The sequence below is a fragment of the Cebidichthys violaceus genome, unplaced genomic scaffold, assembly GCF_023349555.1.
Source record: "Cebidichthys violaceus isolate CVI_PGR_0920_01 unplaced genomic scaffold, fCebVio1.0.p SCAF_9, whole genome shotgun sequence".
Classification (NCBI taxonomy): Eukaryota; Metazoa; Chordata; class Actinopteri; order Perciformes; family Stichaeidae; genus Cebidichthys; species Cebidichthys violaceus.
The window spans coordinates 15,363,975-15,381,785 of record NW_027176975.1 but is presented as its reverse complement, the minus strand read 5'-3'; the positions used below and the strand labels follow the sequence as shown (position 1 = coordinate 15,381,785).

The 17,811-nt window shown below is 39.7% G+C and overlaps 1 protein-coding gene across 1 annotated transcript; it reads right to left on the bottom strand.

Moving 5' to 3' along the window:
- Positions 1 to 66: 66 nt before the first annotated feature.
- Positions 67 to 6,499, bottom strand: ube2d4 (ubiquitin conjugating enzyme E2 D4). The gene is made up of 7 exons (XM_068703382.1): positions 6,225 to 6,499; positions 4,791 to 4,854; positions 4,624 to 4,655; positions 4,439 to 4,516; positions 4,208 to 4,313; positions 2,905 to 2,998; positions 67 to 2,772 (listed from the first exon to the last, which is right to left on the bottom strand). Exons 1-7 carry the CDS (start codon positions 6,246 to 6,248, stop codon positions 2,727 to 2,729), a joined length of 444 nt encoding a protein of 147 aa, XP_068559483.1. The 5' UTR covers positions 6,249 to 6,499; the 3' UTR covers positions 67 to 2,726.
- Positions 6,500 to 17,811: the final 11,312 nt, after the last annotated feature.

The window sequence follows — 17,811 nt, the reverse complement described above, 5'->3', positions numbered from 1 at the left end:
ATGGCTCACACTGCTGTTAGTTATTACTACATCATAAAGACACACAAAAATAACTGCAGACAATGGTAAACCAAGATGAGCTTTATTTATATGTTATGACAAGGTCAATAGTTATCTTGTGTAGGCTATGTGAGGACAAGTGGACGTTCATGGTGGCATTTCAAGCAGACATATTCCAAATTTTGAGATGCATGAAGGCTGGTCCTGCTGTCAAGAGAAAGCCAGGCTGTCATTTTCAACAAAAATATTGTTACTGTTCAAGCAGGTTTCCATGTCTTTTGATGAAATGAATCACCCATTTGGGGGATACAGCCCTGATAGCAAATTTACAGTTCATGACAATGTTTTCTATATATATATACAAAATGAGGGTTAAGGCTAAAATTTTAGTCAGAGGTGTTAGGCAGATGAATTGTAACGAAATCCCTGATATCTGGCAAATGGCTGTGAGAAGGTTCGCCAGAGTGCAAAGCATGCCAAGCTGCCTATATAAACTCTATTGAGCACACTGGACAAAGGAAGTCAATGCCGCACCACTCACATGAAGAATTGAGGCTGCATTCATTGGTACAGTTGGAAGATACTCTTTGCTCTCAAATAAATAGCCAGACGAACAATGCACACAAAGTTTGAACTAGTACTATTAAGCAAGTCTTTTTCAATTGTGGTCTGGTAGCAAAAAAAAAAGACTTTCACTGCATTTTGAGGATATATTTTCAAAACCTTTTAGCATATACTGTATTTCAAAATGACATTTTTTTTTTTGATAATTTTCTCTACAGCAGCCGACGATGAAAATTTGGTGCCTGAACCATGGTGTTAATTCTACAATCAAAGCTTCTAAAATGTTCATGCTTTAGTATGGACCTATCTGGGTGAATCCACTCAATAATGCCTCAAAAGCTAAATTTCTTCCCCTTTATAATATCAAACAAGTCCCTTTATATTGGCAGCATCAGCACATTATGAGCCATGACTAAAAGAAAAAAAAAAAGGTAAGAAAAAAAGAACAAAATCATAGCATTTCCTAACTATTTTACCCAACAGCCACAATTAATTATATTAAAACCAATATTACATTATGACACATCACAATCTTGTTCAATTCTGGTGACATGAATGAAAATGAAATGACCTATCACTAAAGCTTTCAAAGGTACAATACAAAAGGTCACCAATGCTCTAACGAGACAAAGTGTTGTACTGTCAGTGTGGATTGTTAATCCCAAAACCAAACAAACCTTTGTAGACCCAAATGCAAACATAAAAAAATGCTGACAATCTTCACATCACTTGATGTTTTAAAGCAGATGAAATTGTCATGAAAACTGTATTTCTTCACCTCAAGTAACAAGATGCACATGACTTGATATGACTAGGTTCTGAAAGATGCCACGTCTGTTTAAGTTCTTCTGTCGAGTAGAACTGGCACCAGCTGTAACCAAAGGCCATTTCAAACAGTAGCATGTCCATGTGTAACAGCATCGTTTAAAAGCTGCTCACATGCAAATGTTGCTAAAAAAAAAAAAAAAGAAGATGGTAACAAAAAGAACTTGAGAGGGATAATGAAATAATGAAAAAGCCCTCTCAGAGACAAAACGACTACTTTTGGGACCGCATATTTTAGCGCAACACAGACCGTCGGGGGCCTATACGCATAAAGAACTTCAGGAGTGCCGGTCTGTCTTTCATCATTTTGTCTATTCAGGGTGAGCTTTTTCTTGTACATGAACAAACCAGTGAACTTAGATCAGTACATTTTTAAGAGGCTTGATGATACGGGACCTGGTCATTTTTCTCACAATGGGTCACTGCATGTAAAGGCTGATGATTTGGTTTGATACCTGAGTAACTGTACTGAGGAGGTGGCACACAGCTCAGCTATATGCCAAAGAGTAGCCATGTTCATAGCTAAACAACAAGTAATAAGTCAAACAGTAGTATAGTGTGCACTGTGGATACCAGCCATCGGTGTTATACAGGATATAAGGGCAATGACAGCATGTGTGAGAAAAATGGGAGTTGACATTCACCTCAACAGTGTCCTCAAAACCACTAAATACTATTGCAATTGAAAATGCAGTGTGGGTGATAAGAGACCAATCCTTCTTTGCATCTTTCACATTGTTACGGGGTAGAGACAGTATGAGCCAACAGATCAGCTGCTGGTAATGGTACTGCACCATTTTGAGTTGAACAGGGAACATTCTGCCTCAATTGCACATATACCAAAAATCATAACACAGAAAGGCCACTAAATACATGGAAATACAGCAATAACAAGACATCCAGTGGGACACAGACAGTACCTCTGAAAATGAAGGGAGAGCCAATCTCCAAAACAAATCAAACATTTTGCTTCAGAACAGCACAACAATATGACTCATTGACAGTGAAAATGATGAGTATGAATAGCAACAACAATGGTGAAAATCACAATAGCGGGAGTAACAGTTTAAAGTCTGAGTGTGGCGGTATGGACTGTGAAGAGTTTCCGGTATTCCATATGGGAGTGCTTTAAGGAGCCCATCAGGTCCTGCTCAGCAGATTCACACAAGTCATGAAGGACAGCACATGGTAGCAGCTCAGCACATGGAAAGCCAGGTGGCACTGTACCTCATTGTATCACTTCCTCCTCCTCCTCATCATCACCTCTGCTGCTCATTTGCCTCAAGTTACAAATCAAACGTGTTTCTTTCTTCTCTATTTTGATCTCCCTGGCATTTTCACATTGCATACTTGTGTGTCCATTCTCTTGCTGATTTGTTGTACCTGTAAAATACATGCAAAGTTTGGAAAAAGGTTTCAGGTGACCTAGCAAACTAAGAACGTAATCTCCAAAAATAATAAGACCGTAATCACAATGAGCAAAGCTGGGAGATGTCATTCATGTTTTACACTCACCTTTCCCTGTCAGCCTTGTACGTATGGGCGATCTCTGGTACCAGCGGGTCGTCCGGGTTTGGATCACAAAGAAGAGAGCAGATAGACAATAATACTGTGGAAGAATGAATCAAAAAGTAATTAGATTACTTTAACAGAAACCCAATGTGACAATGACAGTGGATTTATTGGCTACTCTTAATACCAGCACAGCCATGTGTGATGATCAAATAATTAAAGGCACTGATTTATTCACTCATACTGTCATTTGTATGCATCCTATAAGACATCATTTAAATTGAAACGTTGATCAGAACTTTATTTATTACAGGACTCCATTTGTTCTGACTTGAGCTTTCTTTATCTCATAGACCTAGTTTGACATTTCACATGAGACTGGAAAAAGTTAAATTGGGGGAAAAAGACTTTGGTGGCAACATCACTTTTCCACATGATGCCTGCTATGAATGGGAAGTATTCAGAATCAGGAGTGATCCATACAATGCACTTAAAGGTCAGTGGTCTTTGGATGTTGCAATGAGGCAAGAAGTCCAATTTTCTGCCATTTACAGTATTTTAGCACTGGGGAAGAACACTAAACACCATCTGACGGCATAGAAGAGCTTTGGACTTCAGTCAAGAGTACTGAAACTGAAAGGTAATCAAGATTGTGACACTTAATGGTCCAAACTAAAGTATAATTTTACCTGAAAATGTAACATTCTTTCGACGAAATGGCAATTTTAGTCAGGTTTCATAGTCAGGACTTCACCTGTCTCATCAAATAGCAGTGACGTATTCGCAGCTGTTTTTTATGAATATGTTTAAGCAGTAAAATTTGCAATATTTCAAATATATGCTGAATGTTCGCTGTTTTGCCACCTTGTGCAAAGTCATTGTGGTAACTTTCACATCTTCTAAAAACTTTCTACAAGGACATGTTGATTTGTAAAACCGAACTGTAGCTACACATTAAAAGTGTAATATCCATGATTCAGAGCATTCATATAGCAGTAAACAGCCACTTGCAACGTAAAGATATAGTGGAGCAGTGTCTACCTGAGCAGAAAACAAAGTCGCACTCCTTGTGTGTGTGTGTGTGTGTGTGTGTGTGTGTGTGTGTGTGTGTGTGTGTGTGTTGGTACTGCGTCTCTTCTTGCCATAACCGCGCATGTTTTATAATGCTTGTTTGTGAATTTTAGCGTGCCTCACTGGTGAGCTCACTGCTGTGTGTGTGCTGGCTAATGCTAGCCAACATTCACCACTGTTTTAACAAATACAAATGTCAATACGCTAATATGAATACTGTATTATTATCACTTACCTTTTGATACTGTAAGTGCAGGTGACCATTGTGATCTCAGTATATCCAGACAAATACTTCCATTGCTGTTGATATTAGGGTGGTAAATTTTTGTTGTGAATGCAACCTGTGACAAATCGGAAAAAACAATCTTGTAATGATCCAGTGAAGCCAATTACCATTTATCACACTACAATAAATTAATGAGAAGTGAGTTGAAACATGTGACGCTTATGACATAGACCCACTCACTTTGGGAGGTTTGAAGGGGTAATCTGTCGGGAAGTGAATGGTGAGGAAAAACACTCCGCTCTGATAAGGGCTGTCACTCTATTGAAATAAAAATAAAAACGAGACAAGTTAGTCGACAGAAAATGTAATTGTTTTTGTAATATTTAAAACATGATTCCATTGGTTTTAGCTAGAGTTTCACTTACCGGACCCATTATTGTTGCCTGCCAATGAAATACTGAGGAAAAGATGTATAATGCATTTAGCATATACATATGGATGCAACATTCTTAAGCACAATGACTTCTGTTGTAATCTCAAAGAGGTATTACGTTCAGGCATAAATTGATGCAGCAATTTTCTCACTACTTACAATCTTCCCCAACTGGTCCAGCAGAGCACTGAGCAGGTGGGTCCTTCTGCAGGTCAGACAGCTCCTAAAGACAAGACAATCACATAACGAATGAGCATTGAATCTATTAGTCAGTTGCTGTATTGCAACACCTGGGCTCTCTGCAGGGAAATAGCATACACTTTATGTTAGGTTTGAAAACAGAGTGCTAGTTTAATTTGTATTTATATTGTGTACATGTGAGTACACAAGAAAATATGATGACACTTGAGCCTCATCATTAGGGCAATGTACTATAATGATAATAATAACATAATTTTACCAACATTTATAAAGGTGATGGGTCATTCTATTTGATATTTCCGACCTGACAGAATAAGCAACTCTACTTAACTACACTTGCAGAGGTTTAGCAGTCCAGTCTGACAGGATGAGTTACTGGGAGGTAAAGTTTTCTGAACACTGTTTCACCAGTTTGCATAAAATCAAGCTGGTCTAAGTTCGTACAACGAACCGGACGAACCGGATATCGACCAAACTCTAACTCTGAGGTTGTTGACACGTAAATAGTAGTTTTGGGACAGATGGCTTCATAAATAATTCAGTCATCAGTACAGTTCGGGCCATAGATGTTAACTACAAAAGGTTACAAAGCTCAATAGAAAAGGAACACAAATGTTCGACAGAAATAATCAAATAAAAGGAATACACTCGTATGTTAAATTCCGTTTATTGTATTCACATAAAATGTAACAGCCAGGGCCAAACGCCACAGCACTACATTCAACGTACTGACAGCAAAACAACAGATGGTTACATAGAAATAAAGCCCGTTATTTAACATCTCCCGAAAGTAAGCCTATCTATTCTGTTATATAAATACACACCGTGGCCTGCTCCACTGGCCCATTTGCCATTCCATATATGGCAACACCGACACTAGGGTTTCAATTTTGGCAACAAGCAAGCCTCTGTCATTCAGCTACTAAAAACATCACCAGCCATACTACTGACAACTGTCAAGCTAAGACATTAAAACCAAATCCTGTAACGTTAACCGTCAATCAGTCAAACCAGAGACGTTAGCCTGCACTACGACACGACATGTTTAGCATGTTAGCCACCTTTACGTAAGTATTGATAAGGTGCTGAATGTCAAAAATAGCACGGATAAATACTCACCTAAACACAAACAAAGCGTAGCTAGCTTTTAAAATAATGGCGCTGTTTGAGTTGTTATTCATAGCTAACAGCACGGTAGCAATGCACCAACATGGCCACCAGCGGTTAGCTCGTCTTTGTCTGTGAATTGTTTTTTTAAATGAGCACAAAACAAGCAATTATATGGAAATAATAAATACAAGGCAACATACTGGTGTGGTCTAAATAGAGGGCCCCATGCTCAGAAAATTACACCGGGTAAGGGTAGCACATGAAAGAAATATATACACTCACCTTCTGAATTCGTTTCAACGCCATTGCATCAATGGCTATGCTATGTAGCCAGCCAGCTAACAGCTAGCCCTTCACTCATACAATTCGGCTTCTATGGCCGCGTACTTCCAAATCTCACCTAACGTATAATCAGGAAATCACGTCTGATATAACGCTACAGCAGGCTTGGTTTGTTTCTAGTTCAATCAAAGCGACAGATTGTATGGTAAATGTTGATCTTTCGTTCGCTTACAACAGAACAACCGGGATATTTTGCTGTGTCTCTTCTCACCTCCTGCCTGTCAAACAGGTTGTGGTAACATCGCGAGACTTTTCTTTTGCGAACGACGACGAGGCTACGACTTCCATGGCTGTAGTTCTGAAATACAGTATTAATTTTTTTGACAGTTTTAATACGGTCCACTTCACAAAATCAAAGTTGTATCACTTCCAACGCTTAAGGCAGATACTCCATATGGTAATTTCGACAAAACAACTGCGTGTTACGTATGTTCTCCAGTCTGTTTGCCACTCTATCACATATGCTGCCTTAAATCAAACGTTATTGCCTATTTGAGTATATATTTTTAAAACATCAATGCAATAATTTTCATCATCATCAAGTAAACAGCACTATTACTAGAGCTAGGAATGCAGTGTTGTAACAACAGGGGAATACATTCCCAAAACATATACAGCACAATTATTGAGGCCAGGCCTCCACAAGATGTCACTATTTGAAAAGAACAAAAACACACATAGGAAAGCTATGGCCAGACTGGATAATGTACGGCTTTGACCAGAAAACGTGTTTGCAAGATCTTCTGTGTCATTTGTGAAATCAGTTGCTACATGCTCGAAATAACTTAATTCATTCAAGTTTTGTTTTGAAACTAATTTGCTCCGGGGCAAACGTCCATGACAATGGAGAAGCAAAGTACAATAAAGCCAAATAAATGTATTATTTACGCAAACACAAGACTAAAGAAAAAGACTATAGAATTGTTCATTCAATACCCAATCATTGTAAAGGCATATTCATCTGTGTCAGCTGCATGCTCTGGTTTCTGCACAGCCTTGTCTTGCAAAGCCTCATGAGCTTCCCTTTATATGTCTTAAACAAGAGTGAAAAAAGAGCTCTCATTATTTTAGTGAGTATGTATGAATGGGTCACAGTGTTCATTCTTCTTAAATGGCTGATTCAGTGTCAGGTTGAGGATCCTATCGTCGATGTGACACTGAGAGGGACCATTTTCCTTTGGAAAGCTGAAGATTCCTTCAGATAATATCTTATTGTTTGCTCATCTCTGTGCTCTCAATGACCTGCCTGTCCTCAGGGCCTGCCTGTAATCAGATTCAGCCAGCAGCAGAGGTAGCAGTTTGGGTCTTGTGCAGCAGGGGCCTTGTGTTCTGAGTTTGTCTTCTTGGAGAGGCCATTTATCAGCATGAGGTTTTCAGACACAGTCAAGCCCACACGTTGTTGGCTTGAAGCCTCAGTTCACAAAGCCTCCCACAGTCACTCTACTGTAGCTTCCTCTGAAATCTCAAATCACATTGGTTTGCTTGCTACTGTGTACTTTAAACCTACAGGGTTTGTAGTGGACAGATACTGAGCCCTTTACTTACAGGGTGATGCTACGTTGTAAACGTTCAAAGCAATAAGCAAGAGATGTTGTGGTTTCTATAAGGCAACATATCACTGACCTGTATGGGGAATTTCCCACCTATAAGCAGAAGTTGAGTTTTTTGTTACAGGGCTGGTGCCCCAAGTTCCAAATTGATGTATGAGCCAAGGTGTGAGTGTATCAGAACTGGGATGATATGGGTGGGAGTTGGAGCTTAGTTGACCTGTCTCATGAGGAATATAGCCTATAGTGCTGTTATTTGAAACCATGAACTCAACAGACTCCAGTGATCTGTCTCTTTGGTCACATGAATCATCATTAGTAGAAGTTCCATTGTATAACAGAAAGCATTCCACTTATTGCTGCAATTACGCTAAAGCTGCGTCTTACCTTAAGTATATTCCTCTCGATGGCACTTTTCCCATGGTTGCGATTGCCATGACAAAGCACATGGTCACTGTCATTTTCAAAATTAACTTAAATGGATCTTACTAATGTCTGAATTATCCAATAAAAGCACAACCAATTAATGCTGAGCACAAGCTGGGTTCTCAGTCCCCAGAGGTGTTCTACCTTCGGTCAGTGTATTAGCTTTCTGAGGACACTCTTATGGAACAAAGATCCATTGTTCCCACATACTAAGAGATATTTGTTCACTCCTTGTATCAATGGTCTTGATTTGATTATACACTCAGGCAATATGTGCAAGCAGTGCTCATGTTTGCAGTGAAGTCAGCACTCTGCACAATCAAATACTTCTTGAGCTAAGCAACTGGGAAAAAAGGGTTATTATGTATGGAGCAATCAGTGTTTCATGGCTCATTTCCTTAGCTGTGATTTGATTTTGCTTGTCAGTGTTAAGGTGGCCTTTGACCTAGAAAATCTCTGAATTATTCCTCAAATCTTCTTTTGCTTTTGCGGGTATCACTATTAGTTTTACAACTTGGATCAATAACAGAAAGTCCATGAAAAGAGAAATGTGAAGCTTCCCCATGTCTTTTTCTTGTGTTTCGGATATTAAAACAAGCTTGTACACGGTGTATGTTTTTTTGGCCTACAAGTATTAAATGATGCAATCATATAAACATTTATAGCTTCAAGGATGTGCTTATTAAATAGCATTATATGTTTTAACTGTGGCTGTGGAGTACTCTGCAGGTTTTATTGGTCTAATTGCATAGCTGGTTACGGGACGTCTAAAGCACAAAAATAATACTTCATTAGTGTTTTCAGAGACCAAACCTGTTAAAAGTGACAGGCTGAGTTATGACTTGTTTGCTGAGTAAGTTTCTTTGGACCCTTTTTGAACATACAAAAACAACTTTTGAAGAATGGTCCTTTTCAAAAGGCATCTTAGTTTAAACTATAGAAATGCATCAGATTTAAAGTTTATCATATGTTTTGCATGTAATATCTTAATTGGGAAAGTGAATTCAGCCATCGGAGAGATGTAGTGAGTTGAATGTGGATGGTTTTCCTTTGGAATGTATTAAGTAAAAGAAGAAAATGTGATGGAAAATCTCAGGTAAGCGCACTGTTGATATATATATATATATATATATACATATATATATATATATATATGTATATATATGTATAGAGAGAGAGAGAGAGAGAGAGAGAGAGAGAGAGGGGGAGAAAGAGAGTATATAGGTAAACCCATACTCCAAAATGCAAGTTGTTGTATGTACACTTTCCACCTTTGGATTAAACAACGAATTAAACATTGTTGTTATTACAACAGCAAGCATGAATTATGGAGTCATCATCTACAAAATAATTTATGGGTTCTTTTTTTTAAATACTCTGATTATCAGCGTTTAATGTCTCTGTGGAGAGAGCAGAAAGAATGAGATCTGATCCAGTCCCCTGTGTCCGTCACCTCTGATCCACCCTTATCAGATGAGCATCATGTGGAGCACAGACACAAACCACACATATAGTCATAAAGAACCAGTAATCCTTTGGGGTTAAGCACTTAAAGATAAATCCCCAGAGCCCTCTGTGTCTCTGTGTTGCACCACAGCTCTGGCACGGTGATTGACAGCTCTGGAAACTGTTTTACTGTGCTGCTCTTGCAATGAGTGGTCTCCAGAGCCTAGGTAATAACTAGTCTGGAGTGTTGACTAATAAGTTTAGCGGTGACTCTCTGTAATTAAATGTGTTCCAGCTGTTTGAGTTCTGATGCAAAATTCAGGTTTTCCCAGTTTGCTGCGCTTCCTTGAGAGACAAAGGAGGGATTTCCTCTGAAACAGACAGGCAGTGGCAGCACCAACAAATTACTTGGTACTGTTATCAAATAGAAAGTCTGACTAAATATAAACCTATCATCTGCAGCCTGAGACTGTGCAGAAATGAAGGGAAAGCAACAGTTGAAACAATGTCATGGGACAAAGAGAGTAGACTCATAAAAAACATAATAAAATAAGTATTAGGTAGTCACAGAATGTGGTCATATTTTGTGTCCTTGGTCAAAGGGAAATATTCTTGTTATCTTTGTACTTTTGTTACAGCCAAGCACACACACACACACACACACACACACACACACACACACACACACACACACACACACACACACACACACACACACACACACACAGACAGACATGTGTCTCTCTAACTTTTGCTACATGATTCATAGGTATTGAAGCAGCCACCTGTCGCTGGAGATTGTACCGTGTAGAGGTGTGTGGTTAGTGTCCGTGACTGTGTGTGAATGTAAGTGACTGGGACATTGGGGGCTGTCCATCCTGCTGCACAATAAACAGTTTGTTTCCCAGGAGCACCCCTCATGTTCCTGTTGTTGGCTCCATCGTTGCTCACTGGGAAACGTCCTGGCCTCTATTGTCCAGGAGGTCGGAGGGTCACAGGATGCTCCTAAAGGCCCAAAAGTGGAGGTTGGTTAGTGAGGCATGATAAAGAGCTAACCCCCCTCCTCCACACATGCACCCCTTAAAAACAAAACATTAAAATTGTTTCTTTTTTCCCTCTCTTGTCACACTGTCTTTCATTCGAAATCTCAGTCATTATCAAGAGTTTCAGGAAATGAAATTAGGACAAGGCTTTGACTGATTACTTCATATTGAACATCCTGATTGCCTCTAGTACGTTTTTCATGTGTAGGGCTCTGTTCCTTGCATGCGTTCTTTACAAATCTTTAATGGCGGACTTAGTCCACAAGCTTTCCCATACAAAAATGGGAAATTCAATCTAAGCAGCTAACAGACGGGTAAGGCACATCATTAAAGAAAAAACAAAACAGCCAAGAAAGGTGGTTGTAAAGTGGTTGTATTGTACCGTTTTTACCACATAAATGTTATTCTTTAACCACAGACAGAGCTAAAACACTGACTGAAACTATGGAGCAGATACATGCTTGTGATTGCAGTTGCATTTTAAACAGACTAGCACATAAACAGCCACATAAATGCTGTTTTTGCAGGCCGATTAAATATGTTGCCTCATAACAGCAGACATTTATAATAGTTAAACAGACACAACACGCTGCCATAATGGAAACTTCTTGCACCTCTCTTTACAAACTGACAGCACACTCTGAGGTGTGTATCAGTTTGAGCTATTGTGTGAAACAGCAGCGAAGCAATATTTCCCTTTGAAGTTACATTTTTAAGGCTTTTGAGCAATGGTTTAATATTTTTTATTGCGCTTGAACCAAAGCGCTTCAGGGTTTGCATCCTGTCCTTTGGTTCGGTACCGGAGGAATGGGTAGACATGCTATTCTCAGGACAATCACGGGGACACATCTATCTTTTTTATGGAGCTGAGCTAACCGGAGCTTTGAACAATATTCCAGATGCTTCTTGCATTTCATTGTATCAGCCTAATACAAATGGATTTTTATCCACAGCACCTCGACAACAACAAGACAGCTGTGGTCCTTTCTTTATCTGTCCCCAAACTTCACATTTGCTGTATAATGCAATCAGATGACAGATAGCCTGACATCTCTATTGATTCACACATCCATAGGTAAATGACCTCTATATTGCAATGGTGGATGCTTAAGGAAGTATAATTTAAAAGTTTTACTTCAGTAAAAGTTGCAACGACGATGTAAAAAAAATATTATTAACAAATTATTTAGCAAAGTGACTTGTAACTGCAACTGTCAAATAATGTCAAGGAGTAAAAAGTGCAAGACTTCCCTTTAAAAGTAGTAGAAAATAACTGAAAAAAAACTGAAATGGAGTAAATGTACAGTACTTGTTATATTCAACTACTGCATTATTGTGTTTTTTCATTGTTTTTAGCCTTGTTATTGTATGTATGAAGAGCTGTAGTATCCAATGTAAGGTGAGAAGTTAATAAAGGTAACATGAGTGACAATAGGTGCAGCACTTGGCCATCTTCATTTTTCAACCACAGGCAATCATGAACATAATGCTCATAGCTTGAGTTACATGTTATGAATCTTCCTCGAGGCCTGACCCTCATCTTGCCCTGTCATATCAGGTTAGGAGTTATACTGGAGCGGGGACGTGACAGCTGGAAATGGTTTGAGGCTCTCGGGATAGTTTGTTTTCAGATGGCGCTGCAGGGAATGGATGAGATACACGTGCAGGTTAGCCTTTAGCTGTACTGCTTATGGGCCTCATGGTGATTAAACTGTTTCTGGCGATAAAGTTTGCACTGTAACATATTTAGTCTTAGTGTTCCTTGTAAGTATGACTGGCTGATGCGATCTGTCCAGGTATCCCAGTAATATGTCACTATCTGACTTAATTAGACTCCTCTGCGCTTTGACCACTTATTGGGGATCATTTCCTGGCCTGTTGTGTTTCTTAGTCTGCAACTGGGGTTCTGGCATATTTTGTTTTCTCACTTCCCAATCCTTCTCAGATGGTGGGGTGCTTTTCCTTTCTTTATGACCAAATAAATCTGACTGGTGCCAAAGAAAAAAAATGGGATTAAAATTCCCCTTTTGCTGTCTTGAGGAGCCCAGCTGCACTGCACTGTTTGTTTTCCACAGCGCGGTGCAGCTGCAGAGTCAAGCATTATAGAGAGGAGGGCCAAAGCAAAACAGAAATGACTTATTTTTGTTGGCATGTATACCTTCCAATTCACAGAGTGATAATTGTATTGTGGAATTAGAAAGCAAGAACGACAGTCTGGTTAAAACAATCTTAATGTGGTTCAACAAGCTCTCTGTTTACATGTAATATCTTCAAGAAGGTTTTCTTCACTTGGAGGATTTTTTTACAATCACACTTTATCTCAGAGCTAAATTCTTCTCACCACAGTCTATTTCAGAAGACACACAAGTCCTCACAGCACTTACTATATAATAGCAAAGAACATGAGGAACAATGCAAATACTGACTGTCGCTAGAACACAGAATGATATTGACCTAGATGGTTTTAAAGATGATGGAAACACTGTAACAGTTATTTAACAGACATACAGCAGCTATTTTAACAGCCACACAAGAGCATGTAGTCATTCCCCCAAGAAGGAATGAGCTGCAGCGAAGAGAACGAGTGGTGATGATGCATCTAGAGATAACACAGGAAAAAATGTGGAGCAGCAGGTAAAACATGTCTGTGAGTAACATTACCCGGACTATGGTACAGTTCAGGTGATTCTCTGAAAATAATATCTGAATGTAAATGAGCATGACTGCCTAGCAGGTTTATGAGAGCTCCCTCTCTCAGCTGAATCACTCAAAACCTACCTTAACCTTGGAGCAAAGAAGGGAGGGAGCTGCACTTTGCTTAATTATGCCATTTCTCTTGGATTTTTTCAACCCCTGCAATCATGACAATTTTCAGTTCGGGACCGGATGGGTCTGATCAACATGACTCCCTGCAAAAAGTACACTACCAGCACATCAATTTACTAACAGCTAAATGTGGCACCTATCTTTTACAGCATTCCAAGTACCAGGGAGATATATATCTACTTTCCAAAGAAAGCAGCTTAGAAACCAGAGCACATGTTATTCCAAGCTAACATGTGTTTATTCAATTATTCAATCTGACTGATATTTGAAACCAAATCAACACAGATGTAAACAACTATTTTGTTGGACATGGCAGATATCACTCTTTTCATCCCACCTGAAAATTCATGTTAAAATGTATAGACTAGAAACAAGAAATACTATATACACACACATGCTTTCTTTTTCTCCACAGCAACCCCGCCTCCTGTGATTGTGCACACATTACCAGCTGTAGACATTCAACTATGAGGCAACCTCCAGCAAAGGATTATAGAAATTCTATGGAAGAGAGATTTACACACCAACACATAAAGTTGATGGTTTCCAGACCCTGTACATTATTCTGACTGCGTGCTGGCCATGGCCATTCTATATAGCTAGAGAGGGTAAAAGACAATACTAATAATAAGTAATCCATGTGAAAAACAAAAGTCCTCACGGACTGGGAATAACTTTATCTTCTCCTGTGGATACACAAAGACAAAAACCAGCAAGGACGCTAAAAATATGCAGAAGACTTGTGGTGCATGTTTCCCAAGGCCAGAGAAAGGAAATAGACTGACAGTTTCTCCCTGACCTTTTTACTACCCCCCTGTAACCTCCTAACAACCCCCACGAGGGATCCTGTCTCTATGTGTAAAACAGACAGTCAAAAAGCATCCTGGAAACTTTAGAGCCACGAAAACAAGGGGACATGAGGAAGTCCAATAAGCTTGTATGTAGAGGACTCAGTCGGGAGATAATCTCGAGGCCACACAGACCAGGCGCCAAGCCTATAGAGCCTAAAAGCTCTGTGGCGCAGCAGAGCAGCGTGGTCATTGTTGTCTTTGGAAAGTAAGCAGCTTCAGTGAAGCCAGTGGTGTGAAAGCCACCTCTCTTCTTGAGTGTCTGCTCCAGACCCTGTTGTTGACATACAGGGCAGGTGCAGCTGCTCTCTAGAACTGCATCAAGTAGAACCCCCTCAACACACATACTTGCACAGACGCACATAGAGCTTGGATGTCACAAGACAGGGTTATATGGACAAAGACAAATCTACCATTTTCTTTAATATCTCTGCAACAATCAGCGAGGCACTGCTGAGTTAACACAGGGCCCACAGAGATGAAAACAATGGCTGGATTCTTCTGGCTTGAAGATGGCTATGGGAAATGGCAGGGATGCCAGGGCTGATAAGTGACCGAGGGGCTCAAGTTACTTCCAGCTGTCTGCAGCCGTGCATGCCTCTGCGGAACGTATGGTTCACGCATAATGCAAACCATTTCATTTGCGTTTAGCTCATAAAAAAAAAAAATCTGGCGGACATATTAAATAAAGTCAACAGCCTCTCACTTGGGCAGGGTTTTATATCGCAGGAAAGAATCTCCAATCCTCCGAGGAGCGCTGCAATGCATCCTCAGCTGAGAAAACACAGACAGTTGAAGACTGTGACCTTGTGAGCGATAATGTTAACTGGATCAATAAAACCAGGTGATAGCAGAAAGTCTGGATGCAGCATGTGGATAGAGTCTGACTCAGGCTTTGCGGACAATGATGGTAGCCACAGAGCTGTGCATAGTAAATAGCGTCCACGAGGGCTTGCTTTTTCCCTTAAGCCATAAAAGACAAATTTCCATATAGACACAGCTAAATAAAGAGTATATTTGTCCTCTTGTATTTTAAATGATGGGAAATTAAAGTTAATATGAAATAAACCCTGTAAAAGATTAACAGTACTTTGTTACTGTATTTTTGTGCTGTAAAACGAGTTACGCTGAAAAACTAGCGCCACAATGCATTAGCATCACCTCAATACCAGTGAGGGCCTCTTCCTGTCCATTTGGAAAATATAAGTACATTTTCAAGCTGCTGCACACTCCAAAAGGAGAGTGCTTTTGGCAGGCTTTGAAGTTCTCAGAAATAATGCTCCTTAAAAGCATCCTCTGCAATACAGAAAAACATGAACATGTATTTCAGTCAAGAGGCGTGACCGAGCACTTCCTAGCAACCATGTAAATCTGAGCTGGAGGACTCGGACATGTTTGATGTCTTTTGGGTCTCATAATGTTGCACCCTTTGCAGGAGCGTCATTGATTAGCTTTTGCTAAGGCAACATTCATTAATTCATTAATTTATTGTATTTACGAGTCTAAGCAGTTCAAGCACTTTTCTTATATGTGTTAATTCAATCTGTATATCTCTGAATTAAATGCTGTCACAATTTTGATTTGATCATGTAGAAAAAAAACACAGTCAACATCCATTTCATCATAAAGCCGTCTTGGAGTGTTTTTTGTGCAACCAAACACTTCTGGACCCTTCAGGAAAAGAATACTACAAATGCAACAAAACACAAGAAAGAAGGAGAAAGGCAAGGAAAGTTTGCAACAAAGTCTTTTATTTTTTTCTTCTTCTCTGCACAGTTTAGTGTTTCAGTTACACCCATAAGGCAGTAAAAACTGTCATCTAATCATATCCTTACACAGTCTTAAATGCCATATACGCCCATACCAGCCTGGAAAGGAGACCTTTCTGTGGATTAAAACGGATATGAGGTTATTTTTGTGTGATCCATGATTGGAAGAGGCACTCCCATCCAGACTTAGTGTGATGACTGAAGAGGTGAGCTAATATGGCATAATGGTGATGCAAAAGAGTTGTGTAAATCCATCTGCAGTGGATCCTGCCCTTTGGTTGAAAAGTCAAATGTTTAGTTTTCGTCCTTTTAAATCTGTTGATCCTTCTGTGTTGTCTGAAAGAAGGTCGGTACACAGTTTATGCCTATAAAATGGGGTCATATGAGGGGAATTTCAGGATGTTTAAAAAATGTATGGATCTAATGGATAATTCAACATCAGTGGCAGATTGAATGATTTGAAACCCTTAAATCTGTCTTTTTTTAATATAAAAACACTGAAAAACAATGTTTTACATACTGTATATGAAGCATCTTATATGAATGGCAGCATCATATATCCAACAATATGAGGCCACAGCTATTATAATAGTTCCAGATTGGTTTGAGCATTTTTGCTCCATTTCCAGAAATTCAAGCTGTACAAAAAAAATTAATGGAGACATTGTGGAGGACATGTCGGATTAAAGAAAGAACATGATTTGGGTATGCTTCAAAGACAATCAAGTGAGACCTAAATCTCCTGAAGTGAGATAGATGGAAGCAGCAGTAGCACATTGTGTGATCTGACATGTCCTCCTCACACTTTAACTAGTATTATTAGAGAGCTTGACAGGGCGGGTTTGGCCCTGGCAAGACATGTTGGACACACTGCGGCAAGATCAGAGAGAAGACAAGGGAAATGCTTTAACGCCTCTGGAACAGTGAGGCGAAAACGTGATGAGGAGATGGGAATTACTGCTGAATTAAGCACCACTTTGATTGGAAACTGATTGACCGATGGTTGGCAAAACATGAAAGAATGACCTTGAATTCTCCAAAGCGAGTATGGATTGGCACACAGCATCTCTCCCTCTCTCCTCCCTCTTCCACTCTTTCAAACACACACACACACACACACACACACACACACACACACACACACACACACACACACACACGCACATTACGGCACACAAACACATACACCCCGGGCACACTCCGACAGGAACACACACACCACACGTGGAAACACATACATGGGTACCGACACACACGAGCGCTCCATCTCTGCTTTTTCAGGGGAAATTAACACACTGTCACGTACGACAAGCCAGAGTTGAGAGAGCAACTTCAAAGTAAGGCAGATGCAGGGACAGCACCCACTGAATACATTTTCTGGCCACCAGTCGATCTGCCCCCAGGCTAAGATTGTGGCTGTTCGCATCTCTCCTGACCCCTCATCAACTTCCAGTTAAAACCAATCCCACTCCAAAAAGGCAGAGGGAAGAGAGAGATACATGTGTAAATCTAAAGGAGAAAAAAAATACTTTCTCATGTATTGCAGGTATGAAGAAATTAATTCTCATCAAATATTCGATTGTCAGATTTTACAAAGAGCAAAAACTGCAGCTGCTTTGATG

Coding starts and splice junctions, on each gene's coding strand:
- ube2d4 (XM_068703382.1), bottom strand. CDS start 6,248: ATGGCGTTGAAACGAATTCAGAAG. Junction 4,855..6,224: donor CGTTGAAACGAATTCAGAAG/GTGAGTGTATAT, acceptor TCTTGTCTTTAG/GAGCTGTCTGACCTGCAGAA. Junction 4,517..4,623: donor AGGCAACAATAATGGGTCCG/GTAAGTGAAACT, acceptor TTATTTCAATAG/AGTGACAGCCCTTATCAGAG.